At 47.1% G+C, this 15,858-nt stretch overlaps 1 protein-coding gene across 2 annotated transcripts in view; it reads right to left on the reverse strand.

Annotated features, from left to right (window-relative positions):
• TOM1L1 (target of myb1 like 1 membrane trafficking protein) overlaps window positions 1-15,858 on the reverse strand; it is a 196,761-nt gene that overhangs the window by 122,656 nt on the left and 58,247 nt on the right. Inside the window, exons 2-5 of one of the 2 annotated variants that reach the window (XM_075347460.1) lie at window positions 15,161-15,245; window positions 14,955-15,033; window positions 12,845-12,994; window positions 11,489-11,620 (exon numbers count right to left, since the gene is read on the reverse strand). In XM_075347460.1, coding sequence (XP_075203575.1) covers window positions 11,489-11,620; window positions 12,845-12,994; window positions 14,955-15,033; window positions 15,161-15,245 — 446 coding nt within the window. The remainder of the gene's footprint in view (window positions 1-11,488; window positions 11,621-12,844; window positions 12,995-14,954; window positions 15,034-15,160; window positions 15,246-15,858) is intronic. The other variant, XM_075347461.1, reaches the window with a different exon arrangement.

Genomic DNA, 15,858 nt, shown 5'->3' on the forward strand with positions numbered 1-15,858 from the left:
GTCCCCTCCTCCGCCCGTGACAACTTGGCGTCACGAACAGGATCTTACCGCTCTGCCCGTCTGGTAGAGGTGCGTCTTGTGACCGCCGGAGGTGTCCGGCCGAAAATTTTGAGAAGCCGCCATTTTGGGCGCGAAAAGTCCCCGCTCGAGTGTCTCCTCGAGCAGTGGAGGCGCGAAAGCCGAAACCCCGCCCCTGTAGAGGAGGAGCCGGAAAAAGACTAAGGGGGACGGATGGCGTCTGGCCGCATGTAGCTCGCGGCTATAAAAGCAGGGACGCCAGGACTCTGCGGCCATACTGGGTTCCTGGAAAGCACCGTGGCCGAGATGTACAGCTCAACCAACAACCCCGTAGTCCCCACGCCAAGCACCACGGCGTGGGTGAAGGACCGGACCGCCCCGCTGAGTAACCGTCTGCAGGCCCACATGCAGCTCCTCCTGGAGGAGTGGGAGACCGATATGGCTGACGTGGTGGCTGCTATGCGGAGACGCAAGGTGGAGGAGGATTTGGATTTGCCGCCCACCTCCTTCCTTCCTCTTTTTCCGGTGGACGCAGGTAAGGAGATGTTTGTCGTTCCAGCGGCGTCACACATAGTGATGTGTGCTGCCGAAGGAAAGACAAACAACATCGTTACTGCAGCAGCAATGATAATTGGGAATAGGGGGTGTGAGACTGTGACCGGGGTTATCTATGACGGCCGGTATGTCTCGCCCCGGTTGTGCTCACTCCATGATAATCCACTATAGCGTTAATGCTGTTTCCCTACAGGCTGAAGGGAGGGTTAAATAGATTCAGGAACAAGGGCAGGTGTGCCGGGTGTGAGGGAGTGATCACATCTCCCTGAGTTCTCTGCCGGAAAGGCACATATGTACTATTGTGGACTTTTTCTTTGGAATAAACCATGTGCTGTGAACCTTGGTGCCTGGATCCCGTGTCTTCTGCAGCGCAGCCGACGACGCTACCTCACATATGGTGGAGAATCGGCGGGCATGACAGCCGGTGAGGTGTAGCATCCATCCCTGGTGACCCAGCTGCGCATGTCCTGGATTCGAGCGGCTATACTACAGCCCAAACCCGGCGACGCCATGGAGGACATAATAAAGCATTTGGCTCAGGCTAATGCACAGCAGCAACAGGCTAATGCACAGCAGCAACAGGCTAATGCACAGCAGCAACAGACCAATGCACACCTGCTCCAATCCTTGCAAGTGCAGGAAAAAAAAATTCCAAGAACAGATGGATCAGGCCAATGCACGTCAGCAGCAAGCCTTGCAATTGCAGGAAAAAAGGCACCAAGAACAGATGGTTCTCCTGGCCAAGTCGATCCGTGCCGGACCGGCAGCAACAACCCAGGGACCGGGTGACGACGGCAGCGTCCGGAAAGCGGTGAGACAAGCGTTGCAAAAGATGACCCCGGGTGATGATGTGGAAGCGTTCCTGGCGGTGTTTGAACGGGTGGCCGAGCGGGAAAAGCTGCCGACCCCGCAGTGGGCTGAGGTATTGTCACCCTATCTGACGGGGGAACCCCAAAAAGCATACCTGGACCTCTGTACCGAGGACGCCATTGACTATGTGACCCTGAAAGCCGAAATACTGGCTCGGTTGGGGGTGAATACCTATGTACGGGCTCAGCGGGTAAATCAGTGGTTCTTTGAGGAAGCCAAACCCGTACGCTCCCAGGCCTATGACTTGTTACATCTTGTAAAAAAGTGGTTGCAGCCTGACACTCTGAGCCCGGCGCAAATGGTGGAAAGGGTAGTAGTGGATCGTTTTGTGCGCACTTTACCCGTCACCGTTCAACGGTGGGTCGGACAGGGTGACCCGAGTACCCTGGACCAATTAGTGTCCCTGGTAGAGCGGCATGTGGCTACGCAGGACTTGATACGGGACACTGAGACTTTGCGTACCGCCCGTCGGTCCGGCCCCTCCAAGCCTAGGGCCAAGGACCCACCGCTGACACCGGTGCGGGAGTCCGCTACCGTCCCGTCTGAAGCCGCACCCTCCGTCCCTGAGGTCCGGAAAACTATGTACCCTAAACGACAACTCGTCAAGGGGGTGTCCTTCCCTATTAGATGTTGGCGGTGCCAGCGGGTGGGACATATGGAAGCCCAGTGTCCACTCACCACGGAGCCCATGGATTGTGGGGTTACCCGGCGGGGTTCAATGTATGCTCAGGTGGTGTGTACCGCTGACCTGGTCTACCCAGAGACTGAGCCCCACTTGTGCCAAATTCAGGTGAATGGATGTCCGGTTACAGGCTTGTTGGATTCCGGAAGCTTAGTGACCCTTGTGCGATCAACCCTAAGGGCTAAAGTAAAGGCCACAGGATGTACCGTGGGGGTGGTTTGCATACATGGGGACCGCCGAGACTATCCCACGGGGATAGTCACCATCACAGCACCTTGCGGTCAGGTGCAACATGAGGTGGGACTTATTAATACTCTTCCCTATGATGTGATCCTAGGAAGGGATCTGCCCTATTTTTGGACTTTATGGAAGGGACCTCCTAAGTCCCCTCAGATATTGGTCAGTCCGGGACCTGAGCCCTACAATCCTGAATCCGGGACGCCTGCCGTAAGGGTCCCCATGATAGGGACAGGATGTGAACCTGATAGGTCGCCCCTAGAGGTATTGGCAGGAGAGGCTGAGACGGTCGAGCCCATCCCGGAGTTGGAGGCGTCCCCGGATACGTTTGGGACAGCCCAACTCCAGGACCCTACATTAATACATGCCCGGAGTCGGGTGACAGTAGTTGACGGGGTGGCACAGCTGCCTGGTGCCCAGGTAAGATACCCCCATTTCGCTCTTAAGCAGGATTTACTCTACCGGGTAGATGAAATACGGGGCGTAGGGGTAGAGCAGTTGGTGGTGCCCCAGCCGTATCGCCGGTGGGTCCTCGACTTGGCTCATAAACACCTGATGAGTGGTCACCTAGGGGTCAAGAAAACACAGGAGCGAATATTGCAAAGGTTCTATTGGCCCGGGGTCTTTGGGGAGGTAAAACGGTTCTGCGAAACCTGCCCGGAGTGTCAGCTTACCGCACCCCTGACCCACTTTCGCAGTCCGTTGGTACCGTTACCCATTATAGAAGTCCCTTTTGAACGGATAGGGATGGATCTGGTGGGGCCCCTCGTAAAGTCTGCTCGAGGGCACCAGCATATCCTAGTGATCGTTGACTATGCCACCCGGTATCCAGAGGCGATACCTCTCAGACATACTGCAGCCAAGCTTATAGCTCGGGAGTTGTTTGCTGTGTTCTGCCGGGTGGGGTTGCCCAAGGAGATCCTTACGGATCAGGGGACCCCATTCATGTCTAAAGTGACCAAAGAGCTATGCCGGCTACTCCAGATCAAGCAGTTGCGTACGTCTGTGTATCATCCTCAGACGGATGGTTTAGTGGAACGATTCAATAAAACCCTGAAAACCATGCTCAAAAGGGTGATTTCCAAAGACGGGAAAGACTGGGATATGATGCTTCCCTATTTGATGTTTGCCATACGAGAGGTGCCACAGGCATCCACGGGGTTTTCGCCTTTTGAATTGTTATACGGGCGACATCCCCGGGGATTGTTGGACCTGGCAAAAGAAACCTGGGAGCAGGAGCCCACCCCCCATAAAAGTGTGATTGAACACATTTTGGGTATGCAGAACCGCATAAGCGCGGTCATGCCAATTGTGAAGGAGCATTTACAGGAGGCTCAGGCCGCGCAAAGCGGCCGCTACAATAGACAAGCCACCGTGCGGACCTTTAATCCCGGGGATCGGGTGTTGGTATTGATTCCCACGGCGGAGAGTAAATTCCTGGCTCAGTGGCAAGGCCCCTACGAGATAAAGGAAAGAGTCGGGGTGGTTAACTATAAAGTATTGCAGCCCGGTAGGCGGAAACCTGAACAAATATACCATGTCAACCTATTAAAACCTTGGCAGGAACGGGAAAGCCTGATGGCTGTTTTTTCCCCACCTCCCTCCTCTTCGGGTCGTTCACATCCGGCTCCAGCGACCTCCGGAGAGGACGAACCGGAAGTAAGGATTGAAGAAGCCCTCACCAAGACACAGAGGCGAGAGGCCAGACGGTTGGTTCAGCAGAACCCCGATGTCTTCTCCGAGCTGCCCGGTAGGACCAGTCTGATACGACATGATATTGTCACCGAGCCCCACCTGAAGGTACGCCTGAAGTCATACCGAGTACCGGAGGCTCGACGACAAGCCATATCGGAGGAAGTAAAGACAATGTTACGCCTGGGGGTCATCGAAAAATCCCGGAGTGAATGGGCTAGTCCGATTGTCCTAATACCAAAACCCGATGGCTCCTTAAGGTTCTGCAATGACTTTAGGAGATTGAACGAAATATCCAAGTTTGATCTCTACCCCATGCCCCGGGTGGATGAGCTGATTGATAGGCTGGGACAGGCGCGATATTTTACCACGCTCGACCTGACCAAGGGGTACTGGCAGGTGCCACTAACGGAGTCCGCCAAGGAGAAAACCGCTTTTGTTACACCGGAGGGTCTCTTCCACTATGTTGTCTTGCCTTTTGGGTTACATGGCGCTCCGGCCACGTTCCAGAGGTTGATGAACTTAGTGCTGGAACCCCACCAGGCGTATGCATCAGCGTACCTTGATGACATCATTATTTACAGCTCCGATTGGCAGACCCACTTGGAACAGGTACAAGCGGTGGTGGACGCGCTTCGAACAGCCGGATTGACAGCCAATCCCAAGAAATGTGCGTTGGGACTCACGGAAGCCCGCTACTTGGGCTACGTAATAGGCCAAGGAGTGATTAAGCCCCAAATTAACAAAGTTGAGGCGATCCAGAAGTGGCCTAGACCCCTGACCACGAAGCAGGTTAGGGCCTTCCTGGGTATCGTGGGGTACTACAGGAGGTTTGTAAAAGATTTTGCGGGACTATCAGCCCCCTTGACGGACCTTCTCAAAGGCAAGAAGTCCGTCATGGTGCGCTGGACTCCGCAGGCCGAGGACTCCTTCCGGGCCCTGAAGGGGGTCCTGTGCGGACAGCCCGTTCTTGTAAACCCTGATTTCCGGAAAGAGTTCATAGTACAGACTGACGCCTCGGAGGTCGGCCTGGGGGCAGTGCTGTCTCAGGTGGTTCAGGGGGTGGAACACCCCGTCACCTTCTTAAGTAGGAAGCTCACCCCTCCCGAGCGGAATTATAGCGTAGTGGAGAAGGAGTGCCTGGCGATCAAGTGGGCCTTGGAGTCCCTACGCTATTACCTGCTGGGACGTCAGTTTCGCTTGGTGACGGATCACTCTCCACTGGTCTGGATGAGGTCCGCCAAGGAACGGAATGCCCGGGTTACCCGGTGGTTCCTTTCTCTGCAGAACTTCCGGTTTACGGTTGAACACCGGGCCGGTAGGTTGCAGGGCAACGCCGATGCCTTGTCCCGCGGCCCGTGTTTGATGGCAGGAGTTCAACCCCGCACGCTTGAACTGAGGGGGGGGGTATGTGAGACTGTGACCGGGGTTATCTATGACGGCCGGTATGTCTCGCCCCGGTTGTGCTCACTCCATGATAATCCACTATAGGGTTAATTCTGTTTCCCTACAGGCTGAAGGGAGGGTTAAATAGATTCAGGAACAAGGGCAGGTGTGCCGGGTGTGAGGGAGTGATCACATCTCCCTGAGTTCTCTGCCGGAAAGGCACATATGTACTATTGTGGACTTTTTCTTTGGAATAAACCGTGTGCTGTGAACCTTGGTGCCTGGATCCCGTGTCTTCTGCAGCGCAGCCGACGACGCTACCTCACAGGGGTGATGTCACCAATGAGCGATTTTGAACGTTTTTGCGATGATTCAAAATCGCTCATAGGTGTCATACGCAACAACATCGCTAAAGCGGCCAGATGTGCGTCACAAATTCTGTGACCCCAACGAGATCGCTTTAGCGATGTCGTAGCGTGTAAAGCCACCCTAAGAACTGCCTCTGCTAGCAGCCTGGGAGAGGGCAAAGTTTGCACCATGCCACTGGTCCAATGTGTGAATCTTCAGTAGTACAGAACTCTTCAAAAAAGAAATTTGGCATTTTATTTAAAATTGTCTGGGGCTTAGCAGAAGGAGCTTGGCCTAAAGGTTACTTTACACACTGCGATATCGGTCCCGATATCGCTAGTGTGGGCACCCGCCCCCATCTGTTGTGCGACAAAGGCAAATTGCTGCCCGTGCCGCAAAACATCGCCCAGAGCCGTCACACATACTTACCTGTCCGGCGACGTCGCTGTGACCGGTGAACCGCCTCCTTTCTAAGGGGGTGGTCCGTGCGGCGTCACAGCGACGTCACTGAAGCGTCACTGAACCGCCTCCCAATTGTAGCGGAGGGGCGGAGATGAGCGGGACGTAACATCCCACCCACCTCCTTCCTTCTGCATAGCAGCTGGGAGGCAGGTAAGGGGAGCTTCCTCGTTCCTGCGGCGTCACACGCAGCGATGTGTGCTGCCGCAGGAACGAGGAACAACTTCGTTACTGCTGCAGTAACGATTTTTAAGAATGGACCCGATTTTAAGATGTCGCCGATTAGCAATTTTGCACGTTTTTGCAACGATGCAAAATCGCTTATCGGTGTCACACGCAACGGCATCGCTAATGCGGCCGCATGTGCGTCACGAATTCCGTGACCCCAACGACTCCGCATTAGCGATGTCGCAGTGTGTAAAGCCCCCTTAAGATGGCCAAAAAGATTCAGTATAATATCTGGAACAATTCTGGTGTAAATTACAGTGTTTCGTCTCTGGCGGCCTATATTTTTAGATGGCGATGAATGGACAGTTAGAAAATTACTTTGGATCAAGGTTGACTTCCAATCTTTGAATAAAAATCTGGACTTTTGATAATGTTCCTTTAAAAAAACAAAGCTGAGCTCTAACTATGTATTCATAATGGTAGAGTGAAGTGTAGAAGATGCATGGCTGGTCGTTTGTCATACACGATTATTAAAAGCAGAAGAATCATTGCCATGCCTGTACCAGCTGATATATTACATGGCATAAACAAAGCAGCTGGGCAAATAAGATAAAAAGGATCTAATTACATCCAAGTACATAGGCGTAATTAACTGCTTCAATAAGCCATAATTAAAAGAAACTTTGTGATAGCAATGTTCTCACTTGTACAGGTTAAGGAACGGAAAATGTGCTCAATGCAAGAGTTCAACACCCAGAGGGATTCTCCATTCCAATGCATAACACCTCTCCTGTCAAAAATGTGGCTGTAGCACTATATACAATATATTTCTGCATGTTCTTTTAATTTACAAAGATGGCATCAATCATAAATGGCGAAATAGTCACTTCCATATACATTTGTCATATCCTGCCATTTTTATAGCTCTTGACAACAAATCTTATTTGAATAAGACCATCCGAAAAAGCAAAAAAACTTACTGTCTACATAAAAAAATAACATTTTTTCCCCACTATGTTACTTTAGTCCCAAATGTGTAATTCTCAATCGATGCGGTAGGAGAAAATTAACACCATAATGTTATGCAATCTATTGTTTAGGCACACTGTAGGGCATGGAAGGGAAGAAGCACTATTTTAATTTGGGCCATAATTTTGTATGGCATAGAATGTGGGCGCCATGTCACATTAGTATAGCCCTTGAGGTGCCAAAACAGCAGAAAACCCCACAAGTGACCCTTTATTAAACTACACCTTTTTAGTAAATCATCCAGGGCTGTGGTGAGCATTTTGACGTCACAAAATGTTATAACATTGCACCATAGAAAATGAAAAACTATATTTTTCTCACTAAAATGTTACTTTAGTGTCCAATTTTTAATTTGCCCAAGAGGAAATAGAAGAAAATAAAACAAAAGATGTATTACACAATTTCTCCGCAACATGAAAATATCCCATATGTGGTTGGAAATTACTGTTTGGGTACATAGAAGGGCTTGGAAGAGAAGGAGCACTATTTAGATTTTGGAGAGCTGGCTGGAGTAGATTGCAGATGACATGTCCCATATGCAGAGCCCCTGATGTGCCAAAAGAGCAGAAACGTTTCACAAGTGATCCCATTTTGGAAACTACATCCCTCAGAAATCAAGGTTGCGATGAGCATCTTGAACGAACATACAAAACTTCTAAGAATTTTATTACATTGGGCCATGAAAATGAAAAATTACATTTTCTTTGAACTAAAATGTTGCTTTAGCCCTGAATGGACCCCACAAATTGATCCAAAATTTCTCACGAATATGGCAATTCTCAATATGTGTTTGGAATGTACTCTTTAGGCTCATAGCACAGCTGGGAAGTAGCTGAATCTGTCTTTTGTAACCCAGATCTTATGAAGACAGTTTGGCGGAGGGGCGTTTGGCTTCGGAAGCACAGATTTGGCAGGATTTTATTTCTGGAAGCTTTTCCAGAGCCTTTGTTCATCCTGTAATATTGAACTCGCCTCCATTTCTATTGATATATGGACCCGAGAAGGGCTTGCTTTTCGTAGAATGAATTGATGTTTTTCTTGGTATCATTTAGGCGAACATAACATATTTTCATCACTTTTAAGGCTCGATTCACATTTATCCTGTGCTCTACGCTGAGCACATATATCAGGGTTTCTGTCTAGAACTGAGAAAAATAGGATTCGGACGAAACCCCTGACTGAACCATTTACTATAATGCTGCACATCGAGTCATTTTGCCTCTATTCTTGTGGTGTACGATGCTTTTTAGGAGTACAGAAAAGTGGAGTCCATTATGGTTTTTTGCACCCCTAAAAAGAAATTGGAGGAACAGAGGCCAACTCCACTCAATGAAGAGCATAGGCTATATGTGAACCTAAGCTTAGGGTTCATTCACACATCAGTGATTATTCCGAACCCAAAAAATGGTCCAAGCTTCATCAATGGTTGTGATCAGACTGTCATCAGAGTTGCCACGTATAATATTACCTTACATCTACATCTATTTATCTCACCCCTACTTAGTACATATGCCATAGTTTGCATACACGACGATGAGACACATCAGACATACACATCTCCTGTTTTCTCTCTCTGACGTGACGTCAGGATAAACTTCATCTGTCGACCAACACTACAATTTTGTAACACGCTGCAACCTCTTCAGCGCAGGCAGCATGTAACTGTATTCGCCATTCCACAGTATTGTATTCTTATTTGCCAACACCAATCCGCTGAGGGTTAACCATCTAGGCATGATGCTGACACGATCGCTAGTTGCTGCTGTAGGAGTTTGGCTGTTGGTTAGACAGAGCTCCCAGTGGTGATCTACAGGCTATACTTCATGATCATCTTGAAATTTCTGTACATCATGTTGCGGTAATCCTTCCTGATTGTGACGAACATGTACAAATACATATTGTGAAGGAGTAAAACTCTATTCTCATAATATTTGGGGCTTGTTTGTGGTTGTGTTGCTTTTTGCAATAAAATGATCAAAGTGTTACATAAGTTTGTCTCTTTATATTTAATACAGGTAAAATATATCTTTGTGCCGTGTTAGCCAGTAGAGATAAAAAAGGTTTGTTTAAAAGAACTGAAGTCCTCAGTGGTTGATACCTTTTAATGTCTAACTGAAAAGATGGTAATAATAGCAAGCTTTCCAGACTACTCAGGTCTCTTAGGACGGCGTTACTTGAGACAATATAACGTGCGATTGCATGAGCGATCGCACCCGCCCCTGTCGTTTGTGCGTCACGGGCAATTTGTTGCCTGTGGCGCACAAAGTAATTTACCCCCGTCACACGTACTTACCTCCCAAACGACCTCGCTGTGGGCGGCGAACATCCTCTTCCTGAAGGGGAAGGGATGTTCGGCGTCACAGTGACGTCACACAGCGGCCGGCCAATAGAAGCGGAGGGGCAGAGATGAGCGGGACATAAACATCCGACCCACCTCCTTCCTTCCGCATTGCCGGCGGGATGTAGGTAAGCTGTGTTCGTCGTTCCCGTGGTGTCACACAGAGCGATGTGTGCTGCCTCAGGAACGACGAACAACCGGTGCACAGAAGAAGGAACGACTTTATGAAAATGAACGATGTGTCAACGAGCAACGATAAGGTGAGTATTTTTGCTCGTTCACAGTTGTTTGTATCTGTCACATGCTACGATATCTCTAACGATGCCAGATGTGCGTCATGGAATCCATGACCCCGACGACATATAGCCCGATATATCGTAGCGTGTGACGCCGCCCTTAATCAGGCTCAGTACAGTTTTCCCCCTTGCCATAGTGATAGTTCTGCTTCACATAACTTGTCTTTTAACTGCCCCATTCTATGTCCTGTTGTGTATAAATATGTGACTCTTCAGATTTTGTGTTATACTGAGCCTAAAGAAGAGACCTGAGTAGTCTTGAAAGCTTGCTATTATTACCATTTTTCAGTTAGCCATTAAAAGGTATCAACCACTGAGGACTCCCAGTTCTTTTAAACAAACTTTTTTTTATCTTTATATTTAAACATTTCCTAGAACAGAAATTACACTTTTTTCCTTGTCACCCCCTACTGAAATAAGATTCCACCTTTTTTAGAACTTTACAAAAAGTCACATTTAAAAAATCTAAGGCTGACAACGTCTAAATTACATTCCTTTTTAAAATAACTGAGAGCAGCATTAAAGCGCACCAATCACCAGGATTTTCCTATATAACCTAAAGCCAGTGCTATACTGGCACTATCAGGCTGATTCTATACATAGCTTTAGTTGTCAGCTAGGATGTACAGTTTTGAAACACAAGCAACTAAAGCTTGTAAAATGAACAATTTTTTGATTGACAGCAGCTGCAGCAGCTAAAGCTGGGGTGGGGTTTGAAAGTGATTCCCTCACCCCTGCCTGTTTTTCTCCCCCTATTATTTATACTAATTCCATTATAGAAAGGTTTTACTAATGGTTGTGGCTATAAATCATGGTGACTAGAAGGACCTTGCTGAAGTCATATCCATGTGACCTGAAGGGGCGGGGCCTCAGCCAACAGCTGATACTAGGAAGCAACATTATTTTTCTGTTGGCTGAGGCCCCGTCCCTTCTGGTCACATGGATATGATGTCAGCAAGGTCCTTCTAGTCACCATGATTTATAGCCACAACCATTGGTAAAACCCTTCTATAATGAAATTAGCATAAATAATAGGGGGAGGAACAACAGGCGGGGGTGGCGGGAATCACTATCAAACCCCACTCCAGCTTTAGCTGCTGCAGCTGCTGTCAATCAAAAAACTTAATTTTACTAGCTTTACTTGCTTGTGTTTCAAAACCTATACATCCGAGCTGACAACTAAAGGCATGTATAGAATCAGCATGATAGTGCCAGTATAGCACTGGGTTTAGGTTATATAGGAAAATCCTGGTGATTGGTGTGCTTTAAACCTCCCCCCCCCAAAAAAAAGTCTCACTTTTTGTGAAAGAAATTGAATACAAAATAAGTGTGGCTATTTTTAGAATTTAAAAATTGATGCAAAACCCTTTAATGACTTGGAGAAATGGAAATACATTTGCACATTGTCACCTGTTGTATTTCTGGCCTTGTTTCTTCTTTAGCATCCAAAGAAGGGAACTGGATCCCTTTTTTTATCATATCTATATACAGTTCTTTGACTTCTGTAACATCAACTTTCCCCTGTAACTCTGTAGACCATCTCTGGTAGGAAGAAGAAGAAAAATAGCAATAAAGTGAATTGTGTATAGAAAAATCCAACCCATTTTTACTCCAAACCAAGGAGCAATATCTATCATTTTAAAGGGGGCTTTACACGCAGCGACATCGCTAGCGAGCGTACCCGTCCCCGTAGGTTGTGCGTCACGGGCAAATCGCTGCCCGTGGTGCACAACATTGCTCGAACCCGTCACACTACTTACCTGCCTAGCGACGTCGCTGTGGCCAGCAAACCGCCTCCTTTCTAAGGGGGTGGTTCGTTCGGCGTCACAGCGACTTCACTAAGCGGCCGCCCAATAGAAGCGGAGGGGCGGAGATGAGTGGGACGTAACATCCCGCCCACCTTCTTCCTTCCTCATTGCCGGTGGCCGCAGGTATGGTGATGTTCCTCGTTCCTGCGGTGTCACACATAGCGATGTGTGCTGCTGCAGGAACGACGAACAACATCGTACCTGCAACAGCAACGATAATTGGGATAGGAACGACTGGACAACAATCAACGATTTGGTAAGTAATTTTGATCGTGAACAGGTCGTTCCTGCGTTTCACACGCAACGACGTCGCTAACGAGGCCGGATGTGCGTCACGAATTCTGTGACTCCAACGACATCTCGTTAGCGATGTTGTTGCGTGTAAAGCCCGCTATAGACTCATAATCATTGCAGGCCATGAAGTTTTTCTGTGTGTCCTAAATAAGTAGCAACATCTACAATGAATTGATGTATTATAGGAAGGTATGGATCTGTTTGGAGCAGAAGGGAATTTTTGTTTGTATGGAAATGTATGAGTTTAAAGAGAATCTGTCACCAGATTTATGTGACCTATTCTGAGAGCAGCACAATGTCGAGACAGAGACTCTGATTCCATGAATGTGTCACTTTTTTGGCTACTTGTTGTAGATTTTATAAAAATCACCAGCAGGAGATTATAAATTAAGGACTACTAAACCTTCTGCCAAGTAGTCCTCAATATTCATGCTCTGTGGAACCCCACCCCATCCAGTGATTGGTAGATTGGATTTCAACACACCCTTTTATTTTGTTTTCTGACAGTGGCTTATTCTCTTCTCCCTATTCTGAAACTCACATTTGGATGAGTCTAGCTCTAAAAAAGATGTTCTTTCGATGAGACTTCACATTTGCAAAATCATATATTGCTAAAATTCCCCTGGAAAAACTTGTGTGCTACAGTTACATTTGCATGAATTACCTTGATGAAGCGAAGAATCCGGTTTTGCATTTCTATCGGTAGATTGTACTTGGGGTTTAAGAGTTTAACCAGCACATCCTTGCAGAATTCCTTCCTCAGAACCAAGAACTGAAATGTTGTGTTGCAGTTTTGCATGCACATTTCCAGCAACTAAATTCCAAGCAGAGAAATGGTTAACAAAATCCCCAAAACAAAATCCCACTGTCAACTTGAAAGGATTATTAGGAACCGGCTCTGTTCCCACATGTGTGTATTGCATGCAGTTATGCTGCGTTCTGCACCACTGCGTAACTGCATGCGTCCTGTGTCTCCAGCACAATCTATGAAGATTGTGCATAATCCATGCGCACGTTGCGTTTTACAATGCACCGATTTGCATGCTGCCAAATCGCTGCGTTCTAAAAAGCAACATGTCACTTATTCCATGCGCTTTGGATGCAGGTCCCGCTCTGTCTATGGGAGAGGCTGGATCCAGAGCGCATGAAATCGGCTTTTCATTACGCAGTGTTTCTGCAGCGATTTGAAGCGCACGTGTGCTGTTCAAATCACTGCAGACATTTCTGCAGGGACAACGCAACGTGGGAACATAGCCTTATTATTTTTTCGTAAGGGACTAAGAACGAACAAGCAGGTAGTTACTAAATACCTGCCTGTTCTGCCTGGTGCCAATATCTACTGGATCAGAGCTTGGACCGTTCTGGCTAATGATTTTACAGCTTACACTGACATCACGTCGACGGAGCAGCTTCTTCTCTTCAACTCTGCTCTGTTGATGGGATTTTTCTGTTGATATTATGCTAATTGACAGCTGGCTCCCCACTGCCTAACTGCAGGGAGCCGGATATCAATCAGTGTGATGTCTGTAGTGACACCCTATAGACATAGCAGACTAGAAGAAAAAGGTGCTGCTCTGTTAATGAGAGGTGAAATTAAGCATTGTGAGGTAGATCCTGTTCAGAACAGGTAGTTAGCAGCTACCTGCCTGATAGTTCTTAGCCCAATACACAAAAAAGTGAGCCATTACAAACATTTCTGCATTCACAGGAGCCGATGGAATGATTCTTGCTTTGATGTATTGCTTGGTGTCATTCTGTCAGATGAAATGTAAGTTATTGTTTTGTAGTACCACTGGAGAGAAGCAGGTGGTTATAAGGGTTGAAAAGGGACTGTATTGGAGGATGTCTGATCAACATCCTCTATAGTCTGGTCCTTAAGGTGACCAGACGGATTTTGTCAGTTGAAGGTGAGCAATCCTCGGACTAGGATTGAGTACATTGCCAGACAATCTTTCCAGAGCTCTGACCACCAAGTGCCAACAACAGAAGAAATAAAAAGGCATGTTCCCCCTATACTGGGTAATTCAGGAGACTGAGGGCATAAGTCTAAAGACCATAAATAGGGAAAAGGAAGGAGAGAATTTCCAGCGCCAGGATGGATAATTAAAAGTCCATTTTATTGAAGAAGTATAATCATAAAAAATCCAGCAGGTATGGCATAAATGTCGGGTAACCAGCAGAACAACGCGTTTTGACGTTAGGTCTTAATCATCTTAACATTTTATTAGCTAGGTGGAGAGCTTCTAAAAAAGGCAAACATTTTTCTATAGCACTACCACAACCATGGTCAACCAATGATTGCAATAGAAAATGTGTAATACTGGATTTTCATTACACAATATATAGATACATTGGGAATTGTTACTGTCAGTGGTTCTTGGAGCTGAAACCATACAATCACCCTGGGGGAGTTATTTAGAGAAAGGTAGTTCTTTAAGGTAGACAACCCCTTTAAGTATGTATGATGAATTGCAAAGTATAAATCAATTATCAAAATTAGGTTTTCTTAAAGGGATTGTCCTCTTTCCAAATCTTTTTCCATACATATACTATTTGTAAAAAAACAAACTGTGCGTTACTTACCCTCCCCTGTTTCACTGCTGTGCCTCTGCCACTGCCCTGCATTGCAGCCAAATAACGGAGAATGGGGCAGCGGCAGAAACACGACGCTTGACCCGGGGAGAGTAAATAACTCCCTTTTATTTCGTTTAGGACAAGCTTTACATATAGGAAACATTTTCTTAAATGGAACAACCCCTTAAAGTGATACTTACAGAAAATGAATACCGTACTTCTTTCTGATTGTAATTTTTACTTATCCTCTTCTTCAAAGCTTTGACTGCATCCCGTGACCTAATATAATAAATTGTGAACAAGATTTATTTATTGGGACTTGAATTGTTATTTTAAGAGATAATTAAATAGATCCATGACCTGATATACGATATTGCAGATCTGCTACCCCTTTATGTGTACATACCCATCAGCTGTGGTGTTAATAACATCGCAGATATTCATAAACTGTCCCCAGTCTTCTGATTTGTTTGTTGAACTTGTGTGAATTTCTATAAGAAATAAATTCAAGATTAATTTTAAATGCGTGGATGGATATGTGAAAATGTACCAACAAGTGCAGGAGAAGAATGTTACGATTCAGGGTTCGGTTATGCCTCGAACCGGTCTGGTCCCGTCATTGATTCCCACATTGGGGTTGGTTAACTCTTCAGTCCCACCTGGCCATTGCTTGAGGCATCAGGTGGCTAGAGTTTTGTACCATCCTGAGCCTAAGTGCTCATGCAACCATACTGAGCATGTGCGTGATGTCATGAATGACAAGGCGGTCACTGATTGGTCATCAGTCACATCAGCGATAAAGTGGCAGCCGCTGATTGGTCATCATGATGTCAGCAATGACGTGGCAGCTCCTGTATGGTTGCAGCTGACGCCATTACCACATGCCATGCGGCCTGGTTCAGGGTGGCGGCTATAAAAGGTCTGTAGCTCCGCCTATCGGCGCGCGCAGCGTCATTATACATGCTGACAGCCTCGGCTGTATTCCCGGCTGTCAGAGTGAGTGGGCTCCAGCGCCATTGTAGGCTGCAGTGCCTGTGGAAGACTTGTGTTTGTATGTTGGAGTGATTCTGAAATTAGGGCAGGCGCCGGTACCAGGTATTTGTA

The sequence above is a fragment of the Anomaloglossus baeobatrachus genome, chromosome 5, assembly GCF_048569485.1.
Source record: "Anomaloglossus baeobatrachus isolate aAnoBae1 chromosome 5, aAnoBae1.hap1, whole genome shotgun sequence".
Lineage (NCBI taxonomy): Eukaryota > Metazoa > Chordata > Amphibia > Anura > Aromobatidae > Anomaloglossus > Anomaloglossus baeobatrachus.